Source organism: Vombatus ursinus, unplaced genomic scaffold, assembly GCF_900497805.2.
Source record: "Vombatus ursinus unplaced genomic scaffold, bare-nosed wombat genome assembly UNPS02012758.1, whole genome shotgun sequence".
NCBI lineage: Eukaryota > Metazoa > Chordata > Mammalia > Diprotodontia > Vombatidae > Vombatus > Vombatus ursinus.
The window spans coordinates 687,326-705,938 of NW_020952536.1; the positions used below are offsets into that span (position 1 = coordinate 687,326).

General features: G+C 59.0%; 4 protein-coding genes across 4 annotated transcripts in view; 3 read left to right on the forward strand and 1 right to left on the reverse strand.

Moving 5' to 3' along the window:
- Positions 1-462: 462 nt before the first annotated feature.
- ZNF575 (zinc finger protein 575) lies at positions 463-2,303 on the reverse strand. The gene is made up of 4 exons (XM_027858212.1): positions 2,195-2,303; positions 1,942-2,051; positions 1,475-1,572; positions 463-1,237 (listed from the first exon to the last, which is right to left on the reverse strand). The coding sequence occupies exons 3-4, from the start codon at positions 1,551-1,553 to the stop codon at positions 549-551; spliced, it is 768 nt and encodes a 255-aa protein (XP_027714013.1). The 5' UTR covers positions 1,554-1,572; positions 1,942-2,051; positions 2,195-2,303; the 3' UTR covers positions 463-548.
- A 2,136-nt stretch (positions 2,304-4,439) lies between these two features.
- On the forward strand, positions 4,440-8,195 carry ETHE1 (ETHE1 persulfide dioxygenase). The gene is made up of 7 exons (XM_027858211.1): positions 4,440-4,568; positions 4,708-4,852; positions 5,296-5,444; positions 6,343-6,472; positions 7,003-7,092; positions 7,770-7,886; positions 8,017-8,195. The coding sequence occupies exons 1-7, from the start codon at positions 4,455-4,457 to the stop codon at positions 8,067-8,069; spliced, it is 798 nt and encodes a 265-aa protein (XP_027714012.1). The 5' UTR covers positions 4,440-4,454; the 3' UTR covers positions 8,070-8,195.
- A 1,346-nt stretch (positions 8,196-9,541) lies between these two features.
- On the forward strand, positions 9,542-18,304 carry PHLDB3 (pleckstrin homology like domain family B member 3). Its single transcript, XM_027858194.1, has 17 exons — positions 9,542-9,687; positions 10,080-10,173; positions 11,093-11,311; positions 11,928-12,083; positions 12,405-12,542; positions 13,576-13,704; positions 13,872-14,030; positions 14,372-14,482; positions 14,739-14,828; positions 14,911-15,021; positions 15,186-15,285; positions 15,401-15,491; positions 15,590-15,677; positions 15,975-16,025; positions 16,483-16,717; positions 17,144-17,229; positions 17,931-18,304. Exons 1-17 carry the CDS (start codon positions 9,542-9,544, stop codon positions 18,063-18,065), a joined length of 2,139 nt encoding a protein of 712 aa, XP_027713995.1. The 3' UTR covers positions 18,066-18,304.
- Positions 18,253-18,613, forward strand: part of LOC114040180 (arabinogalactan protein 1-like) — a 1,698-nt gene continuing 1,337 nt past the window's right edge. Inside the window, exons 1-2 of the mRNA XM_027858195.1 lie at positions 18,253-18,260; positions 18,300-18,584. Of these exons, the coding sequence (XP_027713996.1) occupies positions 18,253-18,260; positions 18,300-18,584 (293 nt within the window). The remainder of the gene's footprint in view (positions 18,261-18,299; positions 18,585-18,613) is intronic.

Sequence of the window (18,613 nt, forward strand, 5' to 3'; positions counted from 1 at the left end):
CTTTTCTGAGGCCCCCTGACGTTGAGGGGGTGGGGTAGGGTTGTGGCATCCTCGGTTTCTTTTTTGTTTTGTTTTGTTTTTGGCAAGGCAATTGCGGTTAAAGTGACTTGCCCAGGGTTACACAGCTAGTAAGTGTCGTGTCTGGTCTGAGATCAGATTTGAACTCAGGTCCTCCTGACTCCAGGGCCGGTGCTCTATCCGCTGCGCCACCTTGCAGCCCCTCAGGATCCTCGGTTTCTATCCTGACCCCTCACCCTTTGTCAGAGGCCCTGAGTCTCTGGATAAGTCTCCCTGATTTCATGAAGGAGGCTCTGGGGAGCTGTTGGCGTTGTGCCTGTGGAGTGGAGAAGCCCCTTTTTTGGGGGGGACACCCATGGGACACAAGCTTCCAAGTAACACTGCACTCCCTGCCTAGACTGCCCATGGGAACAATGCCCCCCAGTGCCTACACAGAACCCCAGATGTAGAAAGTGTCTCTTTATTGGCAGCAGGGGAGGTGGAGGAAGGCAGGCGAGGGGCTGGGGGGATCTACCACTGCGGGGCAGGGTTCAGGCCCGCTCCCCCTTTGCTCCCTTCCCAGCCTTCCCTTCTCCACGGTGGCTCCGCTGGTGGAGGGCCAGGAGTCGGCGCTGGCTGAAGGCTTGGCCACAGCTCGGGCAGCGATGCTGAGGGTCTGCTGGAGAGGGAGGTGAGGGGGGAGCTGGGATAGGGACGCGAGTAGCAGTAGAAGCGTGGCGCCGCTGGTGGGCTGCCAACTTGGAGGGGTAGCAGAAGGACTTGGGGCACTGAGGGCAGGGGTAAGGGCGAGTGCCGCCGGCATGGGTGTGTCGGTGGGCAGCCAGCTTGGAGGGGTAGCAGAAAGACTTGGGGCAGTCAGGGCAGGGATAGGGGCGGGCAGGTGAATGGGTCCAGCGATGGGCAGCCAGCTTGGATCGGTGACCAAAAGCCTTGGGACAGTCCGGGCAGGGGAACGGGCGGGCACCACTGTGGGTGAGGCGATGGGCAGCCAGCTTGGAGGGGTAAGAGAAGGCTTTGTCACAGTCAGGGCAGGGGTGTGGGCGGGCCCCACCATGAGCCAGGCGGTGGGTGGCCAGCTTGGAGGGGTAGGAGAAGGCCTTGTCACAGTCTGGGCAGCGGTGAGGGCGCTGGAGGGGGGGTGGGCGGCGGGCCCTGGACGGTCCGGGGCGCTCCGAGGCAGCTGCTGGGCTCCGCTTCGGCTTGGAGGCTTTGCTGGAGGCTGGGGATGGGGATCAGAGGTGCCGAGGGCTGAGTGAAAACTGCCCGTCCACGCAACTCTTGCCCTTGGAGGAAGGCCCCCTGCGGCCCCCAGCCCTCCCACGGGCACCTCCCACGGCCTTCTCCAGGATGGCTTCCTCTTTCCCCAGCCCTTCGTATGGGACCCCCCTCTCACGGACACCAGGCTCCCGCCCCCCCCTTCCCGGAGGGTTCTTTTCTGGGGGCGTCTGCTGCTCACCCCCTCCGTTGGTCACTGACTCCTTGGCAGAGGGGCTTCTCCCTCTGCCTGCAGGCCCTTGCTCCCCTCGCTCCAGCATGATGCCAGAGGGGCTGGAGCTGGGAGAGGATAGAGGGGCACTCAGTCAAGGCCCCCCATGTGTGCCCCAAGGAGCGGGCGGATGCTTGGGCGGGGAGGAGGGTCCTTCAGTTCATTGGAAGAAGCAGGAAACCTTCGTGGGGGTGGGGCCAATGGAGCTGCAGGCGGCTGATCGGGGGTGGGATCAAGCCACGCTGGGGGCGGGGCCTCGGATCTCCAGGAGGCAGGGCGGGGGCGGGGCCGCGGGTGACCGGAAGGCGGAAGGGGCGGGGCTTCCTCCTAGGGGTGGGGCCGTGGAGGATCTGGAAGCTGATGGGGCGGGGCTATGGATGACCGGGGACTGCCCTATCGTTCTGGGGCGGGGCCACGAAGTCCGAGGGCGGAGTTACCCTGTTCCGGGGCTCAGGCTCGCTCCGGGTCCATGGAGGGCGCGTTAACCCCTTCGTTCCTGTGGCCGCGTCTCATCGCCAGCGCCTGGCGGGGAAAGGCGCGAGGAAACCTGGAAGGGGAAGCAGCGCGAGCGGCCGATGCGAGGGGGACCCAGGCGTCCGGCCTCCACCCCCTGAGAAGCCCGGAGTCGGGCCCCAGCCTTGTCCGCCCCACCCACGGCCCAGGGCCCAAGACTCGGACCCTGACCCCGACCTCTGGACAGCTCCTCCCTAGGGGCGGGGCTCCGGCCCCTCCTGTCGCCCCCGCCGCCGCCCGCTGCTGCCGCGCTGCTCCGGGGCCTCTGCGGGGGCTTGCAGCTCTGAGCGCGCGCCCGAAGAGTGGGCGGGGACGGAGCCCCCCCGCAGGCCGCTCGCGCGCACGTGCCCTGCGTTCTACTTCCTCCTTCACCGTGAGAAACGGGGGCGAGCACACAACGCAGGGCGCGTGCCAGTCTCTATAGCTCGGGACGAACAGGCGCATGCGCTGAGGGGAGCTACCGGGCAAGAGCCGAACGGTAAGTACTCAGAGTAAACAGATAAGGCCGAATAGCGCACTACGGTGGCCTCCCTGGATCAAGATTGTCTGACGAGATCGCTGCGCTTTCTGTTGCTCTCTAGGGTCTCTGTCATATCCCTTGCCTGGACCTCCTTTTCTTCTGGCCCAGGGTCCTCAGGCCGGTCCTTCCATACGTCCAGCCTTTGTGGCTGGAAAGTCGCTCCTCCTCTCTGGGCCTCAGTTGCCCTATCTGGTGTACCAGAAGACCCCTGAGTTTCCCGCCAAGCTCTACGTCTCTGCTCAGCCAGAGAAATAGAGACAGAGAGAGACATGGAGAGCCCCAGAGCCCGGGGCGGGGGGGGGAGGGAGTTGGGGCAGCCAAGCGGCGGTGTCTGTTTGCATAAACCCACTAGCCCCCCATTACAGCCGGGGGGCACAGGCAGCGATAGGGGTGGGGCTCTGGGTCTTCAGCAACCTGGCTCCCTAAGGAGGGGGGCTTGGCAGATGAGGAGGCCCGGGCCCTGGGAGGGCGCAGGATGGGGACCCCATGCCTGAGTCCCCAGGATTAGCTGCAGGAGGGAGGAGTATCCTTTGGGATGAAGATGGAGCATGGGCTGCTCTGGCTTCCTTCCCTGGGCAGTGACTCCGCACATTCCTCCCACCCCCGAGTCCTACAGACTTCCCACAGCGAAGGGCTCCCAGAGCATCCCCCCTCCCGCGTCCTTCCAGTCCCCGTGCAGTGATGCTCCAGAGACACCGAGTCCGCACCCTTCATCTGATGGCGTGGCCCTGCCCGGCTCGGACCCCCCAAAGCCTGCCCCCGTCTCTCCAGCTCGGCCCTCAGGCCCAGTCCCTCGTTTCCCCGGCTCTCGGGTACATTGCAACCAGCATTCATCCTGCATCCTGCATCCACCCACCCACCCATCCACCCATCCATCCACCCACCCACCCATCCACCCATCCACCCATCCATCCATCCATCCACCCATCCACTCATCCATCCATCCATCCATCCCTCCTTCCCTTCCTCTGCGTGGCCCCATTGGAGGGATGCTGGGCTTACATGAGGGACCGCACAGGGACGGGCGAAGAAACTGGCCCTAGAGAGACCGAAGGACTTGCCCAAGGTCACACCGGTGATAAGTGACTCGAACTCAGGTCCTAGTCTGCAAAGATAGAGTCCCCAGGTCCCAGAGTCTTGCCTCAGTTAGATAAGACGCCCACAGGGAGCATTCACTTGAGCCTCCCTTTTGGGGGAAGGGGCGTTACATGACCAAGCCCTGCCTCCCCACACCCCGTGAGCACCTGGGGGGGTGGGGAGGAGTGACTGAGATCCTGTCAAAGGCGAAATTGCAACCTGGGTCTCCCGAGTCCGATGACAACAACAGTTATAATTATGAAAAATCGCTGGTCCTAGACTCCTGAGGGCACGGACTACTTTCGCTTCTGTCTTCGTAGTCCCAGCGCCCAGCACAAGGCCGGCATCCTACAACGGCTGGAGACTTGGGAGTTAGCGGGCTACCGGCGTGCCTCGGGGCTAGTCCGTGGTCCACTCGGAGCCTCGGCTTCCTCATCTCTAAGCTGGGGGTGGCGGTATCGACCTGCTTCAGAGGGCTGGTGCTGGATTAAAACAGCGCTTTGCTAATGTGAAACACCCCTCCCCCCAATAAATTTCTGTTTACAAATAACTACTCCCATTTTCTTGGCGCTTAGAGATCCCCAAAGCACGCTGACGCCTGAGTAGGGAATGCTGGGTGGTTAGCATGCCCGTTTTACAGACTGGAAAACAGAGGCTCAGAGCAGGTGGTTCTGGGATTCGAACCCGCCTCTCCTTTCGAGTCCCAATGGAGGAGGTAGATTTGCGTGGCTCCTTTAAGGCCCCTCCCTTTTAGGCAGGTCCAAACCACGCCCGGGGGCGGGCGCGGCCCCTCCCCTGGCTCTGGTCTCGGGGCTGCCCTAACCGACCTCAGTGTGAGCGATGGGGCCGGGGCTGCTGCAGCGCGTGCCTGGGCTGCTGCGGGCTTCGGGGCTGCGTTGGGGACGATGTCGGAGGGCGTTCAGCGTGCGGGCGGACGGCCTGCTGCTGCGCCAGGTGAGGACGGGGGCCCGGATGCCTGGTGCCCAGGATTCTGGATGCTGGAGGAAAGGGGGAGGATGGAGGGGGTGGGGTTCGAGCTGGGAGCGGGACCACTTCCTTCACCCCGACGTCTTCTCCTGTCCTCCGTTTCCAGCTCTTCGAAGCCAAGAGTTGTACCTACACTTACCTATTGGGGGACCGGGCCACTGGGGAGGCTCTGCTGATCGATCCCGTGCTGGACACCGCCTCCAGGGATGCTCGACTCGTCCAGGATCTCGGTTTGCGCCTCTTGTATGCAGGTGAGCCTGGCCCGGCTGCCTGGGCCCTGGAGGCAGGCAGGGGCTGGGAGGGCTGGACCCCCAATGTGCACCTACCCGGGAGAGCTTCCAGAAACACCGATCGCTGCCTGGTGGCCATGACGCGCCCCCAAGGCACCAGGATGAAAAACAGCAAATATCTGCCCCCAGGAGGTCCCTTTCTCCTGGGAGGGGATTTGCCTTAGGTTAATTCTTCCGTGGGCCGGGGGCGTGGGCCGGGGCGGAGTGCGGGAGGAGTGGAGGCGGCCCTAAGTCACCCACCCATTTACGGGTAGGATACTAGACCGCCACGTATGGGATGCTTTGGAGAAGGGAGGCAGTGGAGGCAGGGAGGTCAAGAAGAGGTCGCTGATGGCCTGGACTAGGACCGTGGTCTCCAAGGGCCCTCCCTGTTCTGACATCCTGTCCTTCCCCTCCCCCAACAGTCAACACTCACTGCCATGCGGACCATGTCACAGGCAGCGGTCTCCTCAGGTCCATGATTCCTGGTTGCAAATCTGTCATCTCCCGTCTCAGTGGGGCCAGAGCTGACCTGTTCCTGGAGGACGGTGACATCTTGACCTTTGGGCGATTTGTGAGTTGCCCAGGGTGGGGGCAGAGCCAGGGCTGATGGGTCTGACAAACAGGGTGAGGCAGGTAGAATCACAAGGGCATGGCTAAAGGGGCCATAAACACACCCTTGGCACTGGGAGTGAAGGGCAGGTGTGACCAGGGGCATGGGCATGTGATCATTAGAATCAACACATTTCCTGGGGTTAGCACAGCCCTGGGGTGGGGGAGGGGAGGACAGAAGGAAGAGGTAGTATGTGTCTGCAGTGGGCCCGGGTCTGGGAGCCGGTGACCACAGGAACACCCAGAATTTTATACAAATAATGTTTCATTACATTATATTCTGTGTGTATATGTGTGTGTGTGTAAATATATATATATGTGTGTATACACACACACTCACAATTTTCTGTATAAAAGCTCCTGTTTTTTTGCATCAATAGAAGGTTTATAAGAGAGGCATTGTGGGTGGCGGATAGACAAGTCAATGTCTTAGGGTCTCCAGGCAGCTAAGACTAGAGCCAGGCTGGAGAGAAGCTGCCAGTAGGGGGCAGGCTCCAGGCAGAGAGCCCTTAGAGGAATGGAATCAGAGATCCGACAAGAGAAAAAAATGACCTTTGGCAAATGGTTCTTTTGAAATTCTCAAGGAAGGAAGTGTGACCTTGACGTAATCCACTTTTCCCAGAGGTGGGGGAGCCAGCTCACAGTCACGCAACTAGAGAGTGCTGCATGCTCGATGTAGCAGTGGCAGGGACCTTAGCCATCACTGAGTCTGATCCACTCATTTTTACAGATGGGGAAACTGAGGCTGGATTTAAAAGGTAGATTTCCATAACGGAATTTCTTCTCCCTCCCTGAGCCCTGGAGTCCAGGTAAGGCAGGGACAGGCTGGGCCTGCTCTCATCTCTATAATCCCCCCTCAGGCCCTGGAGGCCCGGGCCAGCCCAGGCCACACAGATGGCTGCCTGACTTTTGTCCTGAGTGACCACAGTGCAGCCTTCACCGGGGATGCCCTGCTCATCCGCGGATGTGGACGCACAGACTTCCAGCAAGGTCTGGGCCCCTTCCCCCTACACACATTCTAAGACTATTTAGGATTATCTCCTGTGCCTTGGGTGGTATGAGTCCACTTGTCCTGGTCTCGCCTAGGATTGGCAAACAGGAGCATGGCTTAGCTGTGATTAGGCCGTCCTCAGGGCAGACAGAGGCTGGGGGTCACTCTCCTGATTTTCCAAATGAGGAAACTGAGGCCCAGAGAGGGAAAGGTGTTCCCCTGAGATCAGACAGCGAGGCAGGGGAGGACTCACATCTGGGACCCAGGTCTCCTGCTTCCCAACCCTAGGCTTCTTCCTTTGGAGCCCACATCTTCTCTCCATCCTCTCCCTGCCCATTGTGTCCCCTGGGGTGTTCTGTAGGGAGCTGGGTGAGGCTGCTGCTGAGCTCCTGCTCTTGGGGGGTGGGGGGTGGGAATAAACACCTACAAAGCACCTACTGTGTGCAGGATGATCTCATTTGTTCTTGGGCAGCCCCACCCTCATCCATGCTCCATGAAGACCCTCCTTTCCTCCTCCCCATCCCTCCAGGCTGTGCTAAGACCTTGTACCATTCAGTCCATGAGAAGATCTTCACCCTTCCTGGGGACTGCCTCATCTACCCAGCTCATGACTACCAAGGTGTGAGGGCTTCCTGGAGATCCCTGTGTTGGGGGAGGGAGGAGGACCTAGAAGATGTGGATGTGAGGAAACTACAGCTCCCAGAGGCCATTAGGGTACACGCAGTAGAACCACAACTTCCAGAGGCCCTTGGGGGCCCAGAACCACAATTCCCAGAAGCCCTTGGGGACTCTGAACCACATTTCCCAGAGCCTCTTGGGAACTCAAAACCACAAGTCCCAGAGCCTCTTGGGAACTCGGAACCACAGCTCCCAGAAGCCTTTGGGCCTAGAGTATTTAAGCATGGGGAGGGGGGTTTAGCTTATATGGAAGTGTTTATGGACCATTAGAGCTGTTAGAGAGCATCAGTTTTAGGACTTCATCCCTCTCAGTGGAGCTGGGATGGACCATGGTGCGTGTGAGGCATCCTTGTTGCCACTGCCCATAAAGGCACTGTAGTCCACCCAGGTGTAGCTCCTAGGGCTGATGGGATATGTAGTCCAGCATGAGATCCACCTGCCCAGGACAGCTGGCGGTGTCAATTGCACCGTGATCAGAAGTGGGACAAGCTTCAAGGGCTCTCAATGGGAACACTCCCCTTCCCCTAGGCTGAGGAGGGGGGTGTTTGGGGAAGGGAGCTGGAGAAAAGGGCTCTGGGAACCAAATGGGCACATGGGGTGACACTTGTTGGCTGACAGGGCACACAGTGTCCACTGTGGAAGAAGAGCGGACCCTGAACCCTCGCCTCACGCTCAGCTGCGAGGACTTCGTCAAGGTCATGAACAACCTCAACCTGCCCAAGCCCAAGCAGATCGGTGAGAAGCCCCGAGGTCTTGGTTGTCTGGGGGAGGTGGGATGCCTGGGACCCCTGGGGGGAGCCTGGATTCCTGGGAGCAGGAGAGAGAGAGCTTCCCCCATTGTCTCACTCTCTTCCTCCCTCTGCAGACGTCGCTGTCCCGGCCAACATGCGCTGTGGCATTCAGGAGCCCCCCAGCTGACTTCCTCATGGGGGCACCCCACAACTCAGCACCTCAGCTCCACTTGCTCCCACTGGGATGAGGTTCTAACAGTGAGAGACCCCAATCCCCCTCCACATTCTGTTAATAAAACTTTTTTTGCCCAAACCTTGGCCAGTCCTCCTTCATCTTCGTGCCTTCCCTCTGAGTCTACCCCCAGTTTATCCCATCTGCAACTTGTGTGCACGTGATTGCTTGGGCATTGTCTCCCCATCAGATTGTGAGCTCCTGGAAAGCAGAGGTTGTACTCCCAGTGTTCAGCACAGTGCCTGGCACATAATTGGTCCGTCACTTTTCAGTTGTGTCTGACTCTTCATGACCCCATCTGGGCTTTTCTTGGCAAAGACACTGGAGCGCTTTGCCATTGCCTTCTCCAGCTCATTTTACAGATGAGGAAACTGAAGCACACAGGGTTAAGTGACTCGCCCAGGTTCACACAGCTAGTGTCTGAGGTCAGATTTGAACTCAAAAAGATGAGTCTTCCTGACTCCGGACCCAGCTCTCTATGCACTATGGTGCCACCTAGCTGCCCCTGACACATAGTTGGTACTTAAAGTAGGTACCTTGATCGATTGAACCCGGATTGTCTAAGCTGGGGGCCTGGGGTCCAGGTGCCCTAGTACCATCCTTGACTCCTGATATACTTGGTCTTCATTAAGTACCTCTTCAGGGCCAGGAACTGTGCTAGGCATTGTGGTTAAAAAGAAAACATGGAACTGTCCCCCCTACCTCCCCCCATATACACACACTTCTTAAGAACTCAACTTTCTGGGAATAGAACCTAGGTTGGATCTGAGGTGGAAGGCCCATGGCACCTAGGACTTGAGAGGGGGAGGTGGGATGGTACAAGGGACAATGCTGGTTCAGAAGCTCTGGGTTTGAATCCTGCTTCTCCCACTTCCCACCCGTGTGGCCTAAGGAAACTCATGTTACCCATCTGGACTCCAATAAAATGGGGGAGTTGAACCTGATGACCGTTCAGGTCCCTTCTCGCCCTAAGGCTCTGAGTGAGGGGTCAGTCAAGTTTGTGTGATGATGGATGGGTACTGTGTGCCAGGCATTGTGCTATGCACTTTCCAAATATCTCATTTGATCCTCACAGCAACCCTGGCAGGTAGGTTCTCTTATTATTCCCATTTTCCAGCCAAAGACATGAGGCAGAGGTTAGGAGGCTGGCTTTGACTGGCCAGAGAAACTGCTAAAGAGAAGGCTTGTCTTGCTGGTGAGCACCACTAGGGAGCGCATGTTGGCAGGGTTTGTGGGGCTGACCACCGGGGCTCTGGATTCAAAGGCTCTGCCAGTTAGGGTAGGGATGGGCCAAAGGTGCCGCAGATCAGAAGGCTCTCCCTCTGGGAGCCTGGGCAGGTGCATGTGGGTGATGTTTGGGGAGGAGAGAGCTGGAAAGTTTTCATTTAAACTTCCTGTTTTTGACCAGAGAGGAAGGGTCTGGCCACATGACCTTGAACTCCTCCCTACAGTGGTCCCCCGCCCCCCATTGTGGCACAGGGACTGAGCCAGTTCTCCCCATGACTCACCACGGGGTGCCCCCCTCCTCAGGCCCCCAAACTGGTCCCAGCCCTTCCAAAACGGTCATTAGAGGGTAACAACCCCACCTCTCCACCTGCAGGCCTGGGTCCACAGGGGACAGGAAGTTAGGGGCTGGGACACAAGAAACTTGGTCTCCGAAGCTGGAAAATTGGATGTTTCTGTTCTTCAGGGTTTGGGGGCTCCATGGAGGGAAGGGGACACCTGAAGGCCCTGAAGAGGGCCTCTTAAAGACCAGATGCCTGGGTCTTCTGGGTGGGGCCTGAAATGTTCACACACACCCCCGTCGTCCCTGTGGGGAGGGGGGACCAGGACGCCTGGTTCCCAGGGTGTGGGCACTGGAAGGGCCAGATACCTGGTTTCCTGCAGAGCTGTCAGACCTGTTCTCTCTCCTCCTTTTTCTCCTCCCACTTCCCCCGACCCCACCCTGCATCCGGGCTCCTGCAGGGGGGCGGCCCCTCCCTCCTCCCCCACCACCTGTCCCGTGGGCAGAGGCCGGGGCTCTGGGAACAAGGAGAGGCCTGCGGAGGAGGCAAAGCGGGTGAGGGGGCTGGACACCTGGGGCTCTGAGGGTGCGGGGGCTAGGGATTGGGCCAGCTGAGTTCCAGAGGGGGTGGCTGAAGGATCAGGACGCCTGGGTCCCTCAAGGGGCAAGGGGAGGGGTTTAAGGCACCTGGGTCCCTGAAGAAGTGTGTGTATCTTTGCTAATCAGAATGCCAGGGTCTCTGGGTGGTGAAGAGAGAGGAAGCCCCAGTCCCAGCAGGAGAGCCCTGGGTACCTAGACCTCTGGGTCGGTAACGGTCAGAGTTAGAGGTGGTCGGCCTCCTGGGAAAAGGGGGCTTCCCGGGCATTTCTCTAGGCCAAGGGCTGGTTGAGGTAAAGAAGTGAGCGGGTTTGGTAGGATGGAACCAAGTTCCGGCAAGGATCGGCGATCTGAGCCTCCGGAGCAGGCGCTGACCCAACCCTGCTGGGCCTCAGCCCCTCAGCACCCCACTCGCGAAGTGCCCGCCTTAGGTCCCTCCTCTGGAGCCTTCCGCAAGCCTCCGGTCCCGCCCCTAGCTCATCTTAGAGCCCGCCTCGAGCTCTGGCTTGGTTCCTGAGTCCGTGCGGTCCCACCCCCTGAGCCCTCTGCCCAATCCCGGAGCCCCTCCGAGCAGCCGGGCTGAGCCCCCTCTCCCTTGTCGGAGTGCCTCATATCTTCCCTTACACCCTTACGCAGTCCCTGAGTCCTTCCAGTCCACCCCCTGAGCTCCCTCGTCCTTCTCGGGGTACCATAGGCCACACCCCCTGAGCCCCCTTGTCCTCGGGGTATCGTGAGTCTCGTTCCTGAGCCCCTTGCCCAATCCCTGAGCATCCTTGCTCCTCCATCTCGGAGTCCCCAGACTCTTGTCTCAAGTCACTGAAGCCTCGCCCCCAGAGCCGAGGAGGAGAGCCCTGCCCTAAGTCCCTTCTCCCCCCAGCAGCCCCCGGAGCCTGGGCCGAAGGCAGTCCCGGAGAAGAGAGACATGGGAATCCCAACGAGCCCCGAGGACGGGAGCCAGGAGGGGTCCGAGCGTCCTCAGGGCCAAGCCGAAGTCGGGGAGACCGGCGAGCAAGAAGTCTCCGAGGCCCCAGGCGCAGCCGGCAGGGAAGAAGAGGAGGATGAAGAGGGGAGCAGTACGGAGAGCGGTCGGGACCAGGTGAGAGCCAGAGACAGGGAGGCAGAGACCCAGAGACTGGGAAACCAGAGACACAGAGAAATACTGAGACACGGGGGCGCAGAGCCAGTGAAAGCGACAGAGAGAGACGGGGGATGGGAGACACGGAGACCCGAGAAACACAGAGACTGAGAAACCCAGAAACACTGAGACAGAAAGCCAGAGATACAAAAGTCCAAGACACAGAGAAACACTGAGTCACAGAGAGCAAGTGTGAGACGCAGAGATAGAGACAGAAACTCAAAGACTGGAGACGTGAAGAGATACAAAGAAACAGAGATACATCGAGACATAGGCACAGGGAGCTAGACTGAGAGACAGGGATAGAGACAGACTGAGAAACCCAAAGACATAAAGACGCGACACACCGAGAGACACAGAGACAGGCAGCCAGAGAAGCTGAGAGACACCGATATAGAGACAGGCTGGGGAACTCAGGGACAGCGATACAGAGACAACCAGAGACAGAAAGACACAGAGACTGTCAAGACAGAGAGACGGTGACCTAGACACCCAGACGGACCCGAGACAGACCAAAAATGACAAAAAGAGGGAGACCCAGAGATCAAGCAATGAGAGGACGTCCCTCTCCCGGCAGGGCGAAGCCCCACCCCTCGTGCCACCCCCTGTAGAGGGGCCACGAGGTGCAGCCCGACGTCTGAGGGGGCAGCAACTGGAGGCGCTGACCCGGGTGGCCCTGATGGAGCAGAGGGTCAAGGAGCTCCAGCAGCAAAGGAAGGAGCTGAGGATAGAGGTGTGGACCCAGGCGTCCTGCTTACCGCAGCCCTCTCCACTCAGGGACCCCGGCTTCCCCCCTCCCAGCTCCTTCCCCCAATCAACAGACACCCAGCTCCCCAAAATCCCTCTCCTGGGGCCCCGGGCTTCTCTGACCTCCCAGCCCCTTCCCCTAGTCACCCAGACACCCTGTTCCCCAAAATCTCTCCCCTGGGGATCCCGGCTTCCCCGACCTCCCAGCCCTCCTCCCTCAGGTACCCAGGCATCATACTGCCCCTAGTCTCCTCCCCTCATGCACCCAGAGATCTGGCCCTCAGCTCCCCCTGTCCCCCCACCCCAGATGGAGGTAGAGGTGGCTTTGCTTCGAGGGGAGCTGGCTGGCGAGCGAGTGGCTGCCCGGAGGGAAGAGGAGCATCTTCAGGAGCTGCAGAGACAGCAGGAGGCAGCTGAACAGAAGGCTGGGGAGCAGAGGGAACAGGTGTGTGGAGGAGGGGCCGTGGTCCTGGGGAGAGGGTGGGGGTGGGAGTGAGACTCCCTCTGCCTCTCATCTCCTGTCTACAAAAGGGAGTCTGTCTCTGAGTTCCCCAGCCTGTCTCTATATCGGTGTCTCTCAGCTTCTCTGGCTGCCTGTCTCTGTGTCTCTCGGTGTGTCGCGTCTTTATGTCTTTGGGTTTCTCAGTCTGTCTTGTTCTCCTGTTGCAGAGATGAAAAAAACTGAGGCACAGAGAGGGATTCAGCATGCTAAAATCACAGGGCACACAGCAGTGGCAGAGCCGGGATTAGAAACCAGCTCTTCTAAGGTCCCAAGTCCTTACATTTGGGCAGTGAGACTACAGGGACATAGGTATAACACTGAAAGCAAATGACCTAGAACACGAGGGCTTGAAGGGACCTTAGAACAGAAAGCATGGAACATTAGAGCAAGGTTAGGACCTTGGGGAGCCTCACTATACGGAGGAGGGAACAGGCCCGAAGAAGGCCCTGGCTTTGGGTCCTGACATCAAACTCAATGTTCTTCACACTCCACCATGACGCTAGGGTGATTCTGGAGGGCAGTAAAGCCCAGAAAGGTGGCGACTTGGCCACCGTCATGGAGCACTCAAGCGATGGGTCTCCAAAGGAAGCATGGAGGGACTCCCCCTCACAAGGGGGCACTGAGGCAGAGAGGGGCAAGGACTTGTACAAGTTCACACAGCTAGCCTGGCACCAGCACCCAGGTGTCCCGATTCCCGTTTCAGGCCTCTTTCTTTCCCTCCCTTTCTAGGGACCTATCAGATTTTGGCCAAGTACCTGCCCCTCTCCCGGCCTGCTTTCTCACGTGGAAAGTGTGTGGGTAGGGGTTGGAAAAGGGGAAAGTGTAGTTGTAATAGGTGATGTCTAAGGGAAGGGCCCTTCCTTATTGAAATCCTGGGACCTGTGATGGCAAATGACTTCGGCATCTTTTGGCCGGTGAGGGGTTTGGAGAAACTCTAAGAGCTTCGGTCTCTGCTTCTTGGGGTTTGTCCTGCCAGGAACAGCAGCGTCTTAGGGAGGCCCGGGCCCGGGTGGAGGCTCTTCGGCTGAAGCTAGAGGAGGCTCAGGACAAATTGGACTCAAAGCCCGAGGGTGACAGGGAGGAGCTGTTGAAGGGGGTCCAGGAGGTAAGTGAGTGCTTCCCCCCACCAGGACCTAGGCATCCCAACCCCCAACCTAATTCCACTTAGGGGCCCAGGCTCTCCGGTCCCTCATTCTTCTCAGGGTCCCAGGCTTCCCCATTCTCTTCAGGAACCCAGGCTTCCTAATCCCCCAGCCCCTCCCTCCTCCCCAGGTCTCTGAGCAGTTGGAAGCTGCCCAGCGTTCCTATGAGGATCTAGAGTTCCAGCAGCTGGAGAAGGAGAGTAGCCGTGAAGAGGAAGTGGACGGGTCAGGGCACCAGGGGCTGGGCCCCAAGGTCCGAGAACTACAAGGAAGCCTGGCCCAGCACAGGGTGAGCCCCAGCAGAGCCCAGCCTTCCTCGCCCTTCCTCCCTCAGCCTCTCCCTGTTTCTGTCTCTCTCACTCCGTGTTTGTGTCTTGTCTCCCAATCCCTTGGCCCCTCTATGGGCATCTCCATACATGGAAAGGGCAGCCTCAGGAGGAGGTGGGCTCCCCGTCCATCCTGGAGGTCTTCAAGCAGAGGCCAGAGGACCACCGATTGGATGCAGTCTACTGAGCTCTCTTCCAATGTCCCCCCTGTGATTCTGTGAGGTGTGGGTCTGGTCCGAGGTCTGAAACCAGGCAGGATGCTTGGGTCTCTCTGCAAATCTCTGAGTCTTGGGAATCTTCTCAGCGTCGAATCCAGGTCCTAGAGGAACAGCTGGGGTCGCTCGGGGAACAGATGGCAGCTGAAAGCCGTGGCTTGAGCCGAAAGAAGGAAGAGGCATTGCAAGCCTTAAGCCAGGTGACTCCAGAATTCCCCAGCCCAGCCCTGAAGTCCTATCAAGTCCAGCAGGACAGGCTTAAAGGAGTCTCCCATTGGGAGGCCCTCAACACTCACTGGCTTATGTGACTGCGGTCAAGTCATTTCCTATCTAGCCTCATTGTTCTCTGCTGTGAAATGGGGCTAAGAATCCTTTACATGCCCTAGGGCAAGGGTTCTTGGGGGCCCTCAGGTTCTGAGATCCCCTGCCAACTTCCTGAATTCTCCCTCCACCCAGGAGAGGCACCGGCTTCTAGAACTCAACCATTTGCAGGGGACCCAAAGTGGAGATGGCAGTTTCTCTGAGCAGAGCAAGGCCCTAACCAAGGTAATCCAAACCCCCCACCCCAGGCATACAAGAATCCCCGTGCCACTCTCTCGCTTTGGGCTGACCCTCCTCCTCTGTCCAGCTCCTGTTCACCCAGAAGACGAATCGCCACCTCCTGGTCCTACAGGATTCCTCGGCCCCAGCATCGACCGCCGCCTCCTCCTGCCTCTTCTCTGTGCACAGCTCTCTCCAGGTGGGGAGAAGTGGGGGAAACCTGGGGCTAAGACCCAGAGGCTGGCAGGGTGAGGGGAGCGGACCCCAAGCTGATGCCCTCCTACTTCTGTTTCCCTTTCCTCTCTCCCCCTATCTCCTCTCCTTTTCTGTCTTGTCCTCCCTTTTCTTCATCTTCCTCTCCAGGGCTCCTTTGGGCTCCAGAGGACAGGCAGTTTGCCTCGGAGAAAGGGAGACCGGGCCCGACAGAGGGGATCTACACGACCCCTGTCCCTGCACTGCAGCCGTGAGTGTCTTGTCCCCCACCAAAGAGGACTCTGGGAGCAAGGATGGAGAAGGGGTGCAGGTGGGGTGCAGGCAGGAAGGGGATGAATCCTCTAAGTCTCCTTCCTCCCTTTTAGGGCCCCTGGAGGCCTCTGCCCTGCAGCCCCCTCCAGGCGACCCCCAGAGACATGCTCTGTGCCAGCTGCTGAACTGTAGCCCTGGAACCAGGTGAGAAGGAAGGAGATGGAAACAGGAGTAGGGCAGAGGAGGGAAAGGCTCCGTCTGGGGGACAGGGCTGGTACTCCCGAGCCTGTCCTGTCTTCCAGCTGTGGAGTGCCCCATCCTGATATCATCCGAATGGAGAAGCTGCTCCAACAGGCCGTGGCAGAACGGGAGAGGCTGCTCCAGGCCCGGGTGAGAGCCAGGGCTTCTCATGTCCTCAGGGACCCTGACTGGAGGATGCCTCTCCTTCCAGATCTCTTAATCACCCCGGGGTCAATCTCCTGGCCCCTTAAGGACCTGGGTGCTTTGCCCCCCATCTCTCTGAGGGACCTGATGTCTGGATCCTCCAGTCCCCAACTGCACTGATCCCATTCCCTGACCCCCTCTGCCCGTGGTCCCATTTCTGCCTTTGCTGGCGCTGGGCATGGGCCCTCAGGTTTGGGGGGCTTTGGTCCTCACTGATTCTCCTTCCCACTCTGACCCCCACAGGAAGGAACTAAGAGGAGCAAAGAGGAAGCCAAAGCTACTCCAGCCATCATGGTCAGTGACCCCCCCCCCCCAAGCCCCCTGGCCAGCCCCTTGATTCCCTGCTGCCTTCTGTCTCCCCATCCTCTTGTGCATCTGGGTCCCTCCCGAGCCATCCCTGGCCACCCAGGCGCTCTCATTCCACCCCCCCTTCAGTCTCCACCTCCACCACCCAGCTCAGCCTCCCCCCACCCCCAGCTTTAGATCCTATGAAATGAGGATGACTCCACCTTTCTGAAAGTGTTTCCTCCACTGTAAAGTGGAGAGTCCCTGACCTACCTGCCCCACCTCCCACACAGGCTTGGTGGCACAAATTTTAGTTTAATAAACTCCAAGGAAGCCATTGGTAGAACCCAGCCCCCCCCCCCCCCCCCCCCCCCCCCACCTGCGCCCCCCCCCCACCAGCCAGACTAGCGCCATACTTCTATTCCTCATTGCTTTTGGACCCTGTTCATGTCTCCCCTTCATTCAGGCCCCTCCGCCACCCCCGCCCCCCCCACCGCCACCCCGACCTCCAGGCCCCCGGGTTCTGGACTTGTACCAGCACCTGGAGCGCTGGGGCCACAGCCCCGAAAGCTGCCCTCATGTTCGAGTGACCAGCGGCTGCTGCCGGGGGCCGCTGGTGAAGGTGGGGGGCCGGATCAAGACTTGGAGGAAGCGATGGTTCTGCTTTGACCGCCATGCCCGCCGGCTGGCCTACTATGCTGGTGAGGGGTGACCCTTCCTTCCCCACTGCCAAGCTCACCTCTCCTCATTTCCTTCAGGGATGAGGTGTGACCTTAGCTAAGCTGGTCTCCTCTTAAAGAGCAGGCTAGATGATCCCTCTAAAATCCTAAAACCTGGGTTCTAAGGCCTGGCTCTGCCTCAGTTTCCTCCTCTGTAAAATGATCTCTAAGCTCCCTGCTGGCTCTCAACTCCAGGCTCTGATGACCCAACCCCTATCTACGCAATCTTAAGGTCCTTTGACCTCCACTTTGGACCCTGATCTCAGCCTCCACCTTTGGGCCCATTCCCCACCCACCATCCTGACGCTTGTAGTGACCGACTATTAACTCAGCCTCCGAGCCTTTCCTCCCTTTCACCACCCCAGAACAAAACAAACAAAACCCCTCCCTATTCTCTCCATGTCTCAGACAAAGAAGAGACCAAACTCAAAGGAGTCATTTACTTCCAAGCCATAGAAGAAGTGTATTATGACCACCTGCGATGTGCCTTCAAGGTGAGCTTCCTTCCCCAGGTCAGAGCTCTGGAGTACTTTTGGAGTACTTGGAGTACTTTTTTTTTTTTTTTTTTTTTTTTAGTTAGGCAATTGGGGTTAAGTGACTTGCCCAGGGTCACACAGCTAGTAAGTGTCAAGTATCTAAAGTCACATTTGAACTCAGGTCCTCCTGACTCCAAAGCCAGAGCTCTAGCCAAAAATACTTGGGCTGCCCCCACCAGCTCCTCTTGCCCCAGGACAGCTGAGAGCCTTAGAGGGGGTGGCAGGAGACCCCGGCACCTTGAGACCTCGGTGTCCCCCACTGGAAAATGGGAACCATGGTCCCTCCCATCTCTGACATGTCTCTTCCAGCCCTGACATCCTGTTGGTACCAGGCTCATTCTGAGCCCTGCATTCTGAATCAGAGGTCCAGGGTGTGAGTGCTATTTCTGCCCGGTAGCCTTGGGCACGTCATTGCTTCTTTCTGGGCCTCAATCTCCCCAGAGTGTTGGACTAGGTCTCTCCAGCCCCGCCCTGCCCCAGCTGACTTTGTAGGAGGCCCCCGCGACCCGCACCTCCTCTAAATACACCCCCTGAACCGCCCTTGGTGGTGGTGGTGGTGGTGGAGGGGCTCGGTCACCGCAGGTCCCAGATAACTCAGTGTCGGTAAGGGCTGGGGTCCGAGAGAAGAGCCACCGAATTCACACTCCTTCATCCTTCAGAGCCCCAGCCCTCGCCTGACATTCTGCGTCAAGACCTACGAGCGCCTCTTCTACATGGTGGCCCCCAGCCCAGAGGCCATGCGCATTTGGATGGATGTCATCGTGACCGCTGCAGATGAGAACCACGCCCCCTGATCCAGGCCGGCCCAAGTCCCCCAAAACCCCACCTCTTCCGAACTTGCCCCAACAGCGCCCGGTCCACTGCCTAGTATTGTCACAGCCCAGGTCTTCTTTGCCTCTCTGGGCCTCACTTTCCCCATCTGTAAAATGAGGGTCAGACGAGCTGACCGCTGAGGTCCCTTCCAGCTCGATCCCAGATGCCATGAAAATGCTCCCAGTGAGGCCCCACCCACTGCCCAACGTTTAAAGCCCGGGCATTCTAGTCCTGGTAACATTCCCGGGGAGGCCCCGCCCCCTGCCGAACGTTCGTACCCCCAGTGTTCTATTCTGTGTAACTTTCCGGAGAGGCCCCGCCCCCCGCCGAACGTTCGTACCCCAGTGTTCTATTCTGTGTAACTTTCCCGGGGAGGCCCCGCCCCCTGCCGAACCTTGGTATCCACAGTGTTCTAGTCCTTGTAACTTTCCCGGGGAGGCCCCGCCCTCTGCCGAACGTTCGTACCCCAGTGTTCTATTCTGTGTAACTTTCCCGGGGAGGCCCCGCCCCCTGCCGAACGTTCGTACCC